Source organism: Chaetodon trifascialis, chromosome 23, assembly GCF_039877785.1.
Source record: "Chaetodon trifascialis isolate fChaTrf1 chromosome 23, fChaTrf1.hap1, whole genome shotgun sequence".
Classification (NCBI taxonomy): Eukaryota; Metazoa; Chordata; class Actinopteri; order Chaetodontiformes; family Chaetodontidae; genus Chaetodon; species Chaetodon trifascialis.
Genome location: NC_092078.1, coordinates 12,346,163 through 12,360,434, shown reverse-complemented (window position 1 = coordinate 12,360,434; position 14,272 = coordinate 12,346,163). Strand labels below are relative to the sequence as shown.

General features: G+C 42.7%; 2 protein-coding genes and 1 non-coding gene across 5 annotated transcripts; 2 read left to right on the top strand and 1 right to left on the bottom strand.

Moving 5' to 3' along the window:
• Window positions 1–643: 643 nt before the first annotated feature.
• On the top strand, window positions 644–5,232 carry brms1 (BRMS1 transcriptional repressor and anoikis regulator). 3 transcript variants are annotated; one of them, XM_070993071.1, is made up of 10 exons: window positions 644–777; window positions 2,139–2,355; window positions 2,446–2,536; window positions 2,652–2,779; window positions 3,308–3,387; window positions 3,578–3,674; window positions 3,803–3,892; window positions 3,991–4,055; window positions 4,146–4,185; window positions 4,272–5,232. In XM_070993071.1, the coding sequence occupies exons 2-10, from the start codon at window positions 2,145–2,147 to the stop codon at window positions 4,277–4,279; spliced, it is 810 nt and encodes a 269-aa protein (XP_070849172.1). In that variant the 5' UTR covers window positions 644–777; window positions 2,139–2,144; the 3' UTR covers window positions 4,280–5,232. The 3 variants fall into 3 exon arrangements, with proteins under 3 accessions (XP_070849172.1, XP_070849173.1, XP_070849174.1); XM_070993072.1 differs by having other exon boundaries at window positions 694–777; window positions 2,143–2,355; XM_070993073.1 differs by lacking the exon at window positions 644–777 and adding an exon at window positions 838–886 and having other exon boundaries at window positions 2,143–2,355.
• A 4,176-nt stretch (window positions 5,233–9,408) lies between these two features.
• tmem179ba (transmembrane protein 179Ba) lies at window positions 9,409–13,513 on the bottom strand. The gene is made up of 5 exons (XM_070993335.1): window positions 13,376–13,513; window positions 12,274–12,470; window positions 11,771–11,908; window positions 11,299–11,377; window positions 9,409–11,081 (listed from the first exon to the last, which is right to left on the bottom strand). The coding sequence occupies exons 1-5, from the start codon at window positions 13,469–13,471 to the stop codon at window positions 10,890–10,892; spliced, it is 702 nt and encodes a 233-aa protein (XP_070849436.1). The 5' UTR covers window positions 13,472–13,513; the 3' UTR covers window positions 9,409–10,889.
• Window positions 10,113–10,194, top strand: trnas-gcu (transfer RNA serine (anticodon GCU)). Its single transcript has one exon. It is a non-coding gene; the product is annotated as a tRNA-Ser (tRNA).
• Window positions 13,514–14,272: the final 759 nt, after the last annotated feature.

The window sequence follows — 14,272 nt, the reverse complement described above, 5'->3', positions numbered from 1 at the left end:
TTATAACCTAGTACAAGCAAGAGTGGGTCTGCACTTTGTGACTTACATTGTGTTGTAGGCTAATCGCAAAGAGGTTAATGTGAACCCAGAGTGATGCTGAACATCGGCAGAACAATGGCATGGTATTGTGCTGATATCTCTGAATCCTAGAATAACTATTTCTCAGGTGGACTCAATGGATAAAATTGGATCCTTGTGTTGGTGTTTGGTTTATAATGTATATATCACAACGACACTGTCTTTTAGAAATTCAAATTCAAAATTGCTTCATCGGCATTGGTATTGTAATCAAGTGGGCGTACAATATTGCCAAAGTCATTGTACAAGATTTTCAATGTAAGAATAATTTAAAATGTGTTACTTTATATAAGTTCGTTATGTTCTAGTTTTCAATTATTTTGTAGTTATTATCGTCTGTAATCACTGTATTCATTGTAGTGCATGTGTAATTTCACCTATTATAATGCCATTGAAAAATGGAGATGCGCGGTATTTGTATTAAATCCAGCCCCTCGCTTAATTCTGATGGTTTCTAGCTGTAAACTGGATTGTGATTGGTTTACTAACTCCGCTTGAGCATCGTGATTGGACAAGCGATGATAGGGGACGGTCGGTCCTATTGGTCACCCCGACGGTAGGATTTGGCGCTGATTGGCTGGATTTACGGGTTGTAGAGTCCGGCAAAGTGTCGAACTGAAGGCAGAAGTGAAGAGGAAGTACTTTTTAATAATGGAAATCTAACAAATTACACTTTCTACAGGCGAGCGGAGGGAGACGGTGAGCAGGCTCTTCCGGTCGTCGGCTTGTTATCTGTTTACACACAGCATCGTCCGCCTGCATGGACGAGTAACGTTACTTGTTAATCCGTGTGCAGTTGAGAGACAGGGTCAGTGTGAAAGCTACTCTGGCGATGCTTTAGTGTGCTTAATGACATATAAACGCCGGTGTATCGTTTGCTTTGAAACACTTGATACGTTTAGTGACAATATGTGTCAACGGAATAGATTGAGTAATGTGACTTTGTGATGAGCAGGCAGTCATTCCCTCGCTGTGCGGTTTCAATTGTTAGCTAGTGTTGCACTTGACTTCACTGTGGTGTATTTGCCGCTAATTTGACATGATATGCAATTACGAGGGTCGGTTAATTTATTTGGGGTTTTAAGTAAATAGACTGACAGTATAACAGGCTTCGGACTCAGTTCGTGTGTTTATTTTTGTCTAAATACCGCCGTCGGGCTCGTAACGTTTCCCATCTTACTGTATGACATCACAGAAGCTACTAGTGGTCAAGTTAGCCGAGTTGAAACAGGACGTTCGGTAAGGTACCAAAACAAAGCTCTGTTAATGGATGTAGCCAAACGCTGGGGGGAAAGCAGGTTGTAATATGTTAGTAATATTTTCTTGAAAATGTTTCTAACGCGGTGTGAGGGGAATTATTTTGTTTTGCGCGTATAATTTTTTTGCTTTTCGTAGAGAAAAAACGGGTAATTTCCGGTGTTGTGCTGCGTTTTTCTAGCTGGCTTGACAGAGATGCGGAAGCCATACGGTAGCTCGACGTCCCGCGGGCTTCCCTCTGCTACCCTATTCAAATTCCTTTGTATCTGCACAGTGAGCTACACTCTCAATCAAACCACGGACAAATTTCTGCTTTGCCATCAAAATAGTATCTTTTATCTCTCGGTCTTCTTCCTGTGTTCTGTTTTGTGACTTACTGTTATTGCAGCTACAGTGTTGTCATTCATCAGTATCACCCATATTGTGTAAAATTAGCAAGACTAAATCAGCGCAGTGCCAGGAAGTGTGGAAATGTAAAATAAAACAACAAATATAAAACTATATGCTCAAAGTGTGTTTAAAAGATGAGTAAATGTGCCGCTTTTTTACTCTAAAATAGTTTGGAGGACTCTTGAAATAAAAACAAAATAAAATAATAAATGCTATAAAGCCATCTTACTTAATGAGGATGTAGACACATGGCAGTAGTAAACACATTTAGACAAAAAGGGGACTCGCCATTATTCAGCAAACACACAATAATGTGCTGAAAATGAACACATATTGGTACGCTTGTACTTAATAAATGCTCATCGATGAAACAACTCAACAAGAAAAGGACAAGAGTTTGATTTGTTTCTCAGCCAGCCATGCCTGCCCAACCCCCTGTGAGGGAGCCGGAGGAGGAGATGGAGGCAGAAGGAGAGTCCCAACTCCCTGAGGCCAACGGAGAGGTGGAGCAGCCAAGAGAGAACGAGAGAGGAGGAGAGGAGACGATGGAGGAGAGCATGGAAGAGAGGGACAGCGACTTGGACGAGAGTGAGGAAGAGGAGGAGGAGGAAGAAGAAGAGGAGAGTTCAGGTAAACTCTAACTGCTCTGTTGCTTGACTTGTATGCAAGGAGAGGTGGCGATATTGTGTCTTCACCATCTTCTGTCTGTCATCTGTGAAGAGATGGATGATGAAGACTGTGAGCGGAGGAGAGGAGAATGCCTCGATGAGATGCAGGATCTAGAAAAACAGTTTCACGAGCTCAAGGAGAAGTAAGTCGAAACAGGAGGGAACCATGTCCCACTGGTGTGATCGGAAATCATCTCAGTCGTATGAGGAGTGGAAGAAAAGACGAAGGAGAGGACTGACTTCACTGTGTGATCGCAGGTTGTTTCGGGAGCGGCTGAACCAGGTGAAAGTGAAGCTGGACGAGGTGCTGACAGGAAAGGCTGGCGAATACAGAGAACCACTGGCTGCACTACAGAGCAGCATGCAGATACGAACACAAGTGGCCGGTAGGTAAAAGGAAGATGAGGAGTTCGGATTTTTACCAGCTTTACGCTTTTCTCTCATGGCAGACATTATAAGTCACAGATCACAGTGGCATGACGTTCAAATTTAAAGTTAATAATGTGATTTTGGTGGGTAATTTGCCCTACGCCCTGCAGACTGTACCCTAAACATATCTGAAAAATTAAGCAGGATGTGGTACAATTACCAACATGTGATTTTTATCTTGTTGTTTTCCAGCAGACATAAGCAGACCTCTTGTCTTAAGATGTGCGTTTTCTCAAGTCTATATTAGTGTGATACAACTTTTGGCCAGTGGGTGGAGCCGATAAACAAACATTCATCTCTGTCTGTCTGTCTTTGCTCTGATTTATTTTAATTACAACATGTTACGCCCCCTTCTCCTGTCATGGCTTTGCAACTGGAGAAAGGGTGCCACAGCCTGCTTATCTTGATGAACCACCTGATAATCACATAATGGTAGTGCAGGGAAAGGAGCATTCATCTGTCTTTAACATCCTCTCTGTGTACAGGAGTGTACAGAGAGCTGTGTCTGCAGGTGATCAAACACAAGCACGAGTGTGAACTACAAGGAGCAAGGCAGCACCTGGAGGTAACACACACACACACACACACACACACACACACACACACACACACACACACACACACACACACACACACACACACACACACACACAGTATATGCCATGTACTGTCCACAGACACTCACACACTTAGGCCAATGTTCCTGAAGAAAATGGCTAGAAAACTAAAGCTATGCACATGTATGTGTGTTACAGAGTGAGCAGACGCTGTTGTTTGATGCCATGAAGACAGAGCTGCTGGAAAAGATCAGAAGACTAGAGGAGGACAGACAGAATATCGACCTCACCTCAGGTACAGCTGATTTCCTTGTGAAAACTAAATCTGGCGTTGCATAATATAATACACACTACATATAGCATAGCATGTAGTCAGACATTGACAGCTGACTTTGCATGTAAACAATGAATTTCTCATTCCAGAGTGGAGTGATGAGATGAGGGGCAAGAAGTGTAAGAGAAAGAACCTGCTGGGACGGTCAGAGAGGAGAAAGAAAGTAGCTCTGGTTTCAGGTAAAACTTATCCCTCACTCGAACAGTACGTCAAAGCTAATGTGCCTCTTGCTCAGGCTGTGACTGACAGATAATTTAACATCCTCTGTGTCTCGCAGGGCCTTTCATCGTCTACATGTTGAGAGACATTGACATCCTTGAAGACTGGACTGCTATCAAGAAGGTAAAAACACTACATACACCCCAACAAATGAAGCACCTAAATGCATCTTGGTTACAGATACTGTATATGTTGATCTCTGTGTGTTTTCAGGCAAAGGCAGCACTGTCACCACTAAAAAAGAAAGTTGAAAGTAAGTCTGCCAGTCTAGCCATCTGCATACATACAAACACCGACTGACGGAGTTTATCTGTAAGCCATTCTCATTTTGTTTTTCAGAGCGGTGATAATAGGAGCATCTTTTTGAAGACCAGCGGCAAAGGAACCAAAATTAACACACACACATTCCCAGCTACTTCTACTAACAGTTCCAGTGTTGTCTCCTTTGATTAGGGTTGGGCCGATGTAAAACCATTCAAACCAGGTTGATATTAAGCCAAAGACCGGACCGGTAATGCTAAAGTTTACCACTAGGCATCGCACAGGACTCATCTGCTCTTGAGTTGAACATAATGACAGCCCATGAATGAGTGCATAAGGGCAGCACAAGCAGGACCACTGAGTGACACAATGGGTACATCCGAGGTGTCTTATTAGGTATTTCCTCGCTCCTCGATTGATCAGAGCCCGTTCTGGTCTGCCATCTTGCAGCCATGTGATCTGTTATTCCCACCATTCACTTTTGTTATGGATGCAATTAATGCCAGAGAAAATATGAGAGTGTCAGTCAGCAAGAAACACATTTCCATTCAGTCACATGTGAGGCTATTAAATGATTTCCAGTCGTCAAAAGACACCAAAATCATATTCTGGGTTACTGAATAATGATTTCATATGATAGCAAAATGCAATAAAGTCTCTTACACTGAGTTGAAACGAGTGTACATAAAGTAGGTAAAACAAACATTGTGTTAATCACGTGATCACATTGCTCATTACTAATGCAACACAAGTTGGATTTAAAGCCGCTGGCACAGGTTGCTGATGTAGGCTCCTTTTTTAATTTGCCCGAATGTCTGACGGTGAGTGGGTTCACATAAAGTCACACCATAAGTTTGTACACCAGACCGGACTGGCCAAACGAGAAACCGACCCAACCCTCGCTTTGACCCCAGCAACCAACCACCTTACTGCTTGTTTGTTATCTATTGCTATTTAAAATAAGTTCTTAATGATATGACAACCATGTATTTATAGAATGATTTATAATGGTGATTAAAATTTTAATCTTTTGTGACACAAGGTTTTGTTTGTTCCTTTTATGTGTGTACCTTTCCCTTAACTAAAATGTAATTCTGTGTGTGTGTGTGTGTGTGTGTGTGTGTGTGTGTGTGTGTGTGTGTGTGTGTGTGAGTAAGAGGAAGCAGTGATGTTGTCGTCACTATCAGTGTTGGCACATTGTAATGTTAATATTTCCTTGTAAATAGTATGCAATGTAAATACTGCTTGTTTCATACTAAGGTTTCAGACATACTAAAAGGTCTCACATACTGTTTTAACACTAAATAGCTTGTTGGTAATGAATTTCAGATGCAGGCAGTGGCTGAGTGTTGGCTAATGCTAATAAAAATGCTAAGCTAACGTCAACCAGGACAGCCAAGACAGTTCCAACGGTCCGCACGCGGACTCGCAGCAGACAAACATCCGTTTTTAAAATTGAGGCAACTCACCCATTTCGTCTCTCCGTGATCCACAGATCCATAACTCTCGGACAAAACGGTCTGGTAACATCGAAAAAGGTCCAGACGACCCACAACAGTAAAAATATTTAGTCCAAAACAAGAAAATAATTCATAGAAAGAAAAAAAAGTTTTCTCCTTTTAAACTAGCCGGCAATGCGCTGCTCTTCTGTTTGTCTCCTGGTTTCTTCCACTTACTCAGGTTTGAAATGACCTGGCCACTCATAATGTGGGTGTGACAATCGAGCCAATCGCAACTGACTTTGCAGATGACTGACACTTTGAGTAGCCAATGAAATTCTGAACATGCTGCTAGGCCACTTCAGTGGATCATTTACAACTCACCTCAAATTTAACACAAAGGGATTTATACAAAACACAGAATTTGAAGGGATGAATATTGAAATCTCCTCAACATAAAGATGTATAGCCAAACCATAGGTACAGATGCCTTAAATATGAATATAGATTTCTGAAATTTAGATTTTATGAATAGAAATATATGTATGTAGTTAATTATAATACATTGGCTTTTTTGGAGGATGCCTAGTCTAGGGTAAGGCTTCGTGCTGTGGTCCCATTGTGTTTTCCAACCAATAAATCTCAGATAGAGTCATCTGCAAGCATCTATTTGCAATAAAAACAAAAACCTACTCCTCTACTTTAGTGTGTTTAAACTGCTATTCAATGCCAGTAGCACTGAGTGTTACCTTTCAGAATAGGCCAAAACCATATATGTACTACAGTTGGTTCAAGAACAGCTATCAGTTTACTTTGGGTATGTCTTGGATAGTCATTTCAGGCTTATTTTTTGTGGACTGGTATCGTTCTCTGCAGCACCAATGTTTCCCACACTCATCACATTTGTATGGTTTCCCTGCGAACACACTGGTGGGATATCAACTGTGCCTGCAAAGCCAAGCTTCTCCTACACTGGTTAATGCTGCTGATGTGACTCCAGAGATGTGGCCTTTGTTGGCCTCAGTGCTTTGTGAGACGCTCAGCTCCACAGGAGGACTTCCCACACTGGCTGCACAAGTGAGGTTACTGGTGTTGTTCTAGGTGCTGAGACAGTGCACAGCTTTTCTCACACAGGCTGCATTAGTACGAGTTGTTTCAACTTTATGGCCATTTCGGAGGCTGTTCATGTTGCTGTTGATTTTGCATTATACTAAGAGTTGTTTATCATATTTAAGTGTACCCTCTCTGACACAAATAGGGTGGACAGAACATTATAAACAACTCTCACTATAATGAACACAAAGCAGCCGTGCAATAGCCAGGAATTATTGCACAGCTGCAGGATTTATCAAGGTGTACCTCATAAACAACAAAAACACAGGCTCTGTGTTTACCCGAAAGAAGACGTCCTCCAAACAGTTTACTTTAACCACTTACCCTCAATGGCTTTGTTGACTTCTTGGATGAACAGCTGTAGTTTTATGACCAGTGCGGCTGCGTGTGTGTCCACCTTACCCAGCGCATCCCTCTGCATCACCTTGAAGGTGCTGCTCACCCAGTTTTTCACACTCAAATCATGGGGTCAGTGTGCATAAAACCTCTCAGAAATGGCTGTATGAAGAATGGTCCTAAACTTTAATTTAAAAAGGAGTTAAAGCTTTGTAAATAAGATAAAAGTGAGTGCACTTCATTAGTAATGAATCATACTGCATTGGTGGTATGCTCAGTGGATCCTTATTAACCCTTATTAACCTTATTATTTTGAAAGTGTGCACATCAAACTAAACGATCAGGTGGAGACAGGCTCGAGAATAACATGAGACAAGGGTGTGTTTGGACAGTGTTTGACATGAAAAGTGAGAAACAGGAGAGGGATTACACATGGTAACAAAAGCAAAGAGGAAAGAGACAGAGCTGTAGGTCTGATACAGTTTAGTTTTTTTACTTTTTTCATTCAGAAAAATGTTCAGGCTGGCTATCCTCAACAATATCCTGTTCTAAACTACAGCTCAGGTTGACACCAACGCATCTTATTTCTTTGCTCTTTCTCTTGTCCTCCACCTCCTTAACCCCCACTTTCCTCCGTTCTCCCATGTGCCAATCGAGCTCTCCTCACAGCTGCTTGCTGAGTTTACGAGCCTGCCTCTCCCTGGCTTCGAACGCGGCTTTGGTATCCATCAGCTCCTCCAGCTGCCGGCGGATTCGCGCCATGTCGAGCTGCGAGGCCTCGCACTGCTCCCTCAGGGCGGCCGACTCCACCCTCAGCTGTGTGGCGGCCATGGAGAGCTGCTCGCTGCGCTCACGGCACTGCATCTGCATCCTTTTGGCATCATTCAGGAGGGACTCCACACTCACTGCCACTGATTCACACTGGCTTTCAGACATGTTCTGGGACAGAGGCAGAGGGATGGATGGAGGTCAAAGGTCAGAACTCAAGCAGTCAATTGCTTGAAATCAGACTTCAAATATGTCTGTCCAGTCAAAAGGCTCTCTTTGGTTCAGTTTTCAGATTTAAGGCCTCTGGTCTGTTCTCTATAGATTTCATCTGATTTGGCAATAAATTAGAGCTGTGCTGCCAAAAAAATCAGATAAAGTGAATCAATAACTGGCAGTCGGACGCCCGGCACAGATCAACAGGTTTAAAACAGAACATTTGATCTGTGGAGAGCGAAGTAGCTTAAAGAGGCTTATCATGGCTTAGCTCAGTCTACAGTGTCCACTGCTCTTCCCCGTGTTTCTCTTTTAGCCACGTCCTACCATCAGTCTCTCGCTGTCATTTTGCCGCTCTACTCTGATTTTTCTCTCTCAGACATGGTATTGAAGTTTATTTTTCTAATCAGCAGCCCAGTGTAGCAGCTAAATGGCACAGGAAAGTGACTTACCGTGGAGGTCAGGGTCAGATTTATCACAAGCCTTGTGGTCGTCTTCTGAGACTCAAGTTGAAGATTGATGTTCTCCAGAGTGCTCGCTCTTGCAGACTTCCTGTGTCTGTATTACAGAACCTTCAAAATGCCAGTCTGTCCTCCCTGTCTTCTTTTATTTCTCTGCGTTACCTGTCCCCATCCGTCTCCCTCTTTTCAGTCCTGTCTGTTCTCTCTCTCGCTCTCTCTCTCTCTCTCTCTCTCTTTCTCAGGGCTCAAGGAAGGTCAGGTAATCCAGAGATTAGACCATTAAGGAAAGAGAAAATGTTGTAATCACAGGCTCATTCTGTCTGTTTTGATCTGTCAGGTCACTGCTGGTGATATAATCTAGAGAAATCCTGTGTCTGATGGCCAAATAATGTACATTTAAGGCTATGCAGCAACAGTATGTGTTATTTTTCTGTATTTATTTTCTGTATTTATTTTTTCAGATAGACCTGTAAATGTATATTTTATGGGTATTTTGAGTAACAATATCAATGCATTGCTGATGTTAACAGATCTTACCAGGTGTGGTAAAACTGGTTGGATGCTACTCTTGTTGTACTACTTGTGAGGTTACACAAGAGACAAGTTAAGTTTATAGGGTGCTGACTCATTACATCACTTCAGTACTACAATACAATTATGACAACCCTTATGAAAATGTCACCTTTGTAATCATTCAATGACAGTGAAGTGACACAAGAATAAACTACATTTAACACATTAAACATTTCAAATGCAGCTCTGGTACACGTGAGCCTTTGCTCACTATCAACCAGCAGAGGGAGACACAGTTCAACATATCTGCTCCTGTGTCTCCCATCCCGTTTGATACACAGCAGCAGAAAACACACGTGGGTCATTGTGTTTCAACTCTTTGGTTTATTGGTTTAAAAAGTAGCACCACGTGTCAAGTAGCGTCACTACAAAGCAAGTGGCTGATATCTTAGCATACACCCTTTACAGGTATGGTTACTCCTGAGCACAGAGACAGGATCAGACTGAAGTATCTGCGAAGCACCTGGGAGTAAACCTGCACATATATCACACATTAAAGTTAAAGACCCATTTGAACTACTTCTAACATGACGTATTATAATATGTTATTTCCCATTTGAACTACTTCAAACATGACGTATTATAATATGTTATTTCTGTTGCTTCGACCTGCAGCAAGCGTTTCTTTAAGCAGCAGTTCCGTTCGCATATTGAGATTGAACTGACTGAACCGTTTACCGACCACGTAGTTGATCATTTGTAAAATGAGTCAAATGTCTTTTACATAGGAAACAAATGCAAGTTACACCAAAAATACAAAGTTAGAGCACACTGATAAAATTTGAAAAATGAATGCCTGCAATAAACATTCCCCAGTTTCTTGGTTATGTAAACGAAGACTAACAGAAACACGCATATTAATATGTGATCCTGTAGTCAGACATTTATCAGGGCTTCGGTAAGTGAGTAAATGTGGAAAACGGGCAAATGACGCTATCATCAAGCATACGGCTCAGTGTTCAGCAGGCTCAGCACGATTCTTGTCTGACTCCACCGCATTTTTTTTTACACCGCCAGACGAGGTGGCCGAGTGGTTAAGGCGATGGACTGCTAATCCATTGTGCTCTGCACGCGTGGGTTCGAATCCCATCCTCGTCGAGGTACAATTCTTCTTTTGCTTTTAGGTGGCACAAAATCCTAAAGCAAATAACATTAATAACAAATTACTGTGATTTGATTTGTGTATTACCTCATCATCTATCATCTATTACCTGATTTACCACCTCGTGGTTGTCTGCCTCAGCCAACCCGTCAAGCTGCAGTTTGTAGTGAAGGCTTTGAAGGAAGGTATTTAGTGTGCTTTTACGAAACATGCAAGTGAATAATTTCCGAGAAACATGCTGTCTTCACTTAGAGACTATTTTTACAGAGACGTACAGAGGACTGATAAACAGCTTTATTACATGATGCAACAACAATCACCTGCAGCCCATTATCAGCAATATTGTGGTGGACTACTGCTGGATGTCAGTGTTTCAGTCCATTGAGATAAACAAAAATCAGTCAAAAATGAGTTAATCTGGAGTTCAAGCAGATGCTTATGCCAATTTTGAAGAAATTCCCTGAAGGTGTTCCTGAGATGTTGCCTTCACAAGAATTGGACTGATGGAGGGACAATGCAAAAACATAATGCCTCTAGCCACAGTGGTCACCACTATGGAGGCATAAAACAATGTGTTTGTATTCACTGGACGTGTACACTGAATGTATTTACCCTTTTTCCACATCTACTCCACATTATCATGTTGTGCTTAAGTATGTGTTTTTTTGTAAGTCATCCTCGACACCCGTCCTCACTGTGGCCTGGCAGGACTGTTGAAAAATGGCTCCGTCTCTGCAGCCGTCACCCCCGGATCACCGAAAAGCCCTCCGGCCGGCCCACCATACCCTCCTACGATCACCTTCGAGCCTGAACTCTGACGCTTCTGAATGATCACCAGAACCCCGATGATGAGCCAGAAGAAGAAGTTGACCCACACTGCCGTCTGAGAGGGAGCCATGGAGGAGTCAAATCATGACACAAAAGATAAACACATATATGATATAAAGCAATGTTTGAGGTTTTCTGCTTCAGCTTTATCTTCTATTCCTAATGTGGGACTAAGGTGGTGCCTTTGTCAACATAATGCCAAGAGTTATGGAAATAGCTTGTTGTGCCCATGTGATTCTAGACACTAAATAAACTCAATGACGTGCACTGACCTCAGCTTTGTATAGACTGTTGTAGAACCTTCCTCCTTTAATTGGACTGACCCAGTGTTTCATCTGGGCGTCCTCACAGCTTGACAGACAGAAACAGAATGCATGTTAGAAAGCTGATAGAAGCAGATAATCAAGTTTCAACCCTGTTGAACAGGTGCTGACATTAGCTTAGAGGAGATATTTCAGCTGGCAAACCAACTTCTGACAGAACAGGAGTGGAACTGGAAGGATCAGTATTTTGAGTAGTGAGAAATGGGGCTGTGAAAAAGAGACGAAGACAGAGAGACTCAGAAAAAAAAGGCATGAAGAAAGCCAGCAAATGAGAAGTAAAACATTTGGCTTTCAAACGTTGGTTTAGTTTTATTCACGACTTCTTCGCGAGAGGTTTTGGTTTGGTGTGGAGGTGTCTGTGCATGCCCGTGCCTGTGGCTGCATTGTGTGCAGCTATGTGTGTGCGTGCGCCTGGTGCCACCTGGTGATGTTGGGGACGGCCTGTGTGACCGAGTTGCAGAGCGTGTCGCGTCCGATCTTCAACATGCAGCCCGAGACGAGCAGGAAGAACAGGAAGGCGCCGCACACGGCCACGATCAGGTTCATCCACATGCGCTCCCTGTGGAGAACAGAATAAACACAAAGCGTGAGAACAGTCGCAAAAAAAAAGCGATGGAAAAGAGGAATGGAAGGATCAAGTGTTATTTCAACCTCTGATCAAATGAGGAAATGATGTCAAACAACTGCATTTAACATGACTACGTTACCATGTTGCCTCACCACCAGTTGCAGTCTGTACTGTAAAGACAGCTTCAATGTGTAAAACTTGCAGTTAAACCTAACGAACCCATCCAGCTAACCTGCCTGAGTTGAGCGTCCCCCGACCCTGTCTCATTGTGTTCCACTAACAAACTTGCAATTCTGGAGTGGAGACGAACAACAAAGCAAGCTTGTGATGACACACACAAACACATCTGCCGTTACCTTCTGATTTCCCCGTCGATGCAGAAACTGTACAGCCAGTACAGAGACAGCGAGAAACACACCACGGCCACCATAACAGATATGGCTGACACAAAATAACACAGGGACGAGGAGCTGGACGACTGCACTCCAATGAGGCCTGCTGTCGCATTGTAGTTGACGAGTCCATATAGCATGCACCGACCCCCGAAGTTACCCTGGCAGGGAAGACAGACACTTGGAATTTTACTTCTGTTTCATTTTTGTTATTGTGTGACATTTAACTGCCCGGTTTGTTACATTGTTATGAGTGCGACAACAAGATGGAAGCAAAAAGAGACACACAAGCAAACACAAACACACCTTCACTGGAGCATCTGACTTCTATCAAGCAGCCAGAGAAGAATTAGGCACGAGGACCATCTGGTCACATGATGAGAGAACGGTCGGTGCACACATGACCGTGTAATTACTCGCGCGCGCACGTTAACGTTTGCGCACGCGCACATTTTTCACACGTTTTGAGTTCAAAATAAATGTTATATTTCGTTTATGATGGTTTTAAGCTAGCTGCGTAAATCCAGTGCAGCTAACTGAACAGAGTGGACGGAAATGAGCACTTTGTGCCGCTCTCACGGTGTGTTTGAGAAGCGAAACGCAGTTTTAATCTTGGATTCAAAACACTGTGCTGTTTTCGATTTACAACACTGGCAAATAAAAAGAAATGCGTCAGACTTGCGACAACAAAGCTAGCATGAAGTCAAAGTGAAAGTGTGCCTTTCTTTAGCTGCTCGCGCTCTGCTTTTTGCTGTCGTATTTGCAGAATTACTGATAGGTAACAGGCAGAAAATATGAATTAATTAAAGCGTAAAAAAAGAGGTAGAAATAAGTTTTGGCAAGTGTAATGTTCTTTCTAAGACGCAAATAAACTAAAAAGGAGACAAACTACAGCGTGAGTCACAACTGAGCACGACATAAAAAATATGTGGTGACTTTTCGTTTCGGTGAACTTGAAAGATCCGAGCACAGACACGCGCACTGAAAAAGTGAAACTACCCGGAAGAGGATAAACATGAAGAAGCTTATCAGTTAGGATAGTTCATTTATTTCTGGGCAAAGTCACCTGGCCGATGGTGATGGAGGCGGCGGTGACAATCCCGCAGACGAAACAGCTGGCGTAGAGACTCAACTCCAGCAGCAGCAGCACCGTTAACGCCATCGTCCAGCGGCCCGGCTCCTGTGTGGGAAGCAGAGCAGCACCAAGCGGCCACAGTAAGGTAGAAAGCTTCCGGTTTCAAAAATAAAATCCAGATGAGGGGTACATTTAATCGAATTGTTTTTCAGTTCTCCAATTAAGCTTTCACACGAGGACAAAAATATTCAATACGGTTGATGTATTTTAAGTGTTTGTTTTAAAGGACGGCGGTCAAGGCCATATTATAGTAAATGAATTGAATATCCTTAAGGTGCTGTTAGAGGAGAAGATGGGAGACAGATAGGATTAACAAAAAAGGTAAGAAAAAATCTGACTGACTTAAACATTGTCAGAAAAAATGCTAACAAACAAATAAATACATAAATTCTGTCAATGAAGCCAGAAGAAACACTTAAGATCCACTCAACTCACCTGCCTCTTGTTAATGTAATGGAACAAATGCCACGCTGAAGTTTGGAAGTTTGATTTCCGGCGTTATTTTAGCTGTTTGCTCGGCCTCAGTCACTCAGCCCTCGCTTACAGTCCAGTTGCCTTTCAGATTCCCTCCTGATTGAAGTTTCAAAAAGCTGATGCTTCCCTTGTGCCCCGCCAGATATGCGCCACTTATAAATGCGTAAAAAATGTTTATTTGTCACACTCATGGGCAGATGAACCTCAACACTGGTTGTCATACAGATGAATTTTCTCCGGGTCAGGAACTGATTTCAGCAGATAACGCAGAAAGACAAACTACAAGTGGTGGGAAGCTGCAAGAAGGGATGAAGAACGGATGATCAATCATCTTTTTATGTATGTAAGCGCAAA

Excerpts from the sequence above, each read along its gene's own strand:
- tmem179ba (XM_070993335.1), bottom strand. The coding sequence starts at position 13,471 with ATGGCGTTAACGGTGCTGCTGCTGCTGGAGTTGAGTCTCTACGCCAGC. Across the intron at positions 12,471-13,375 it reads CCTCCATCACCATCGGCCAG|GGTAACTTCGGGGGTCGGTG; the intron begins GTGACTTTGCCC and ends CTTCCCTGCCAG. Across the intron at positions 11,378-11,770 it reads GCCGTCCCCAACATCACCAG|CTGTGAGGACGCCCAGATGA; the intron begins GTGGCACCAGGC and ends CTGTCTGTCAAG.
- brms1 (XM_070993071.1), top strand. The coding sequence starts at position 2,145 with ATGCCTGCCCAACCCCCTGTGAGGGAGCCGGAGGAGGAGATGGAGGCA. Across the intron at positions 2,356-2,445 it reads AGAAGAAGAGGAGAGTTCAG|AGATGGATGATGAAGACTGT; the intron begins GTAAACTCTAAC and ends TCATCTGTGAAG. Across the intron at positions 3,893-3,990 it reads GAAAGTAGCTCTGGTTTCAG|GGCCTTTCATCGTCTACATG; the intron begins GTAAAACTTATC and ends TGTGTCTCGCAG.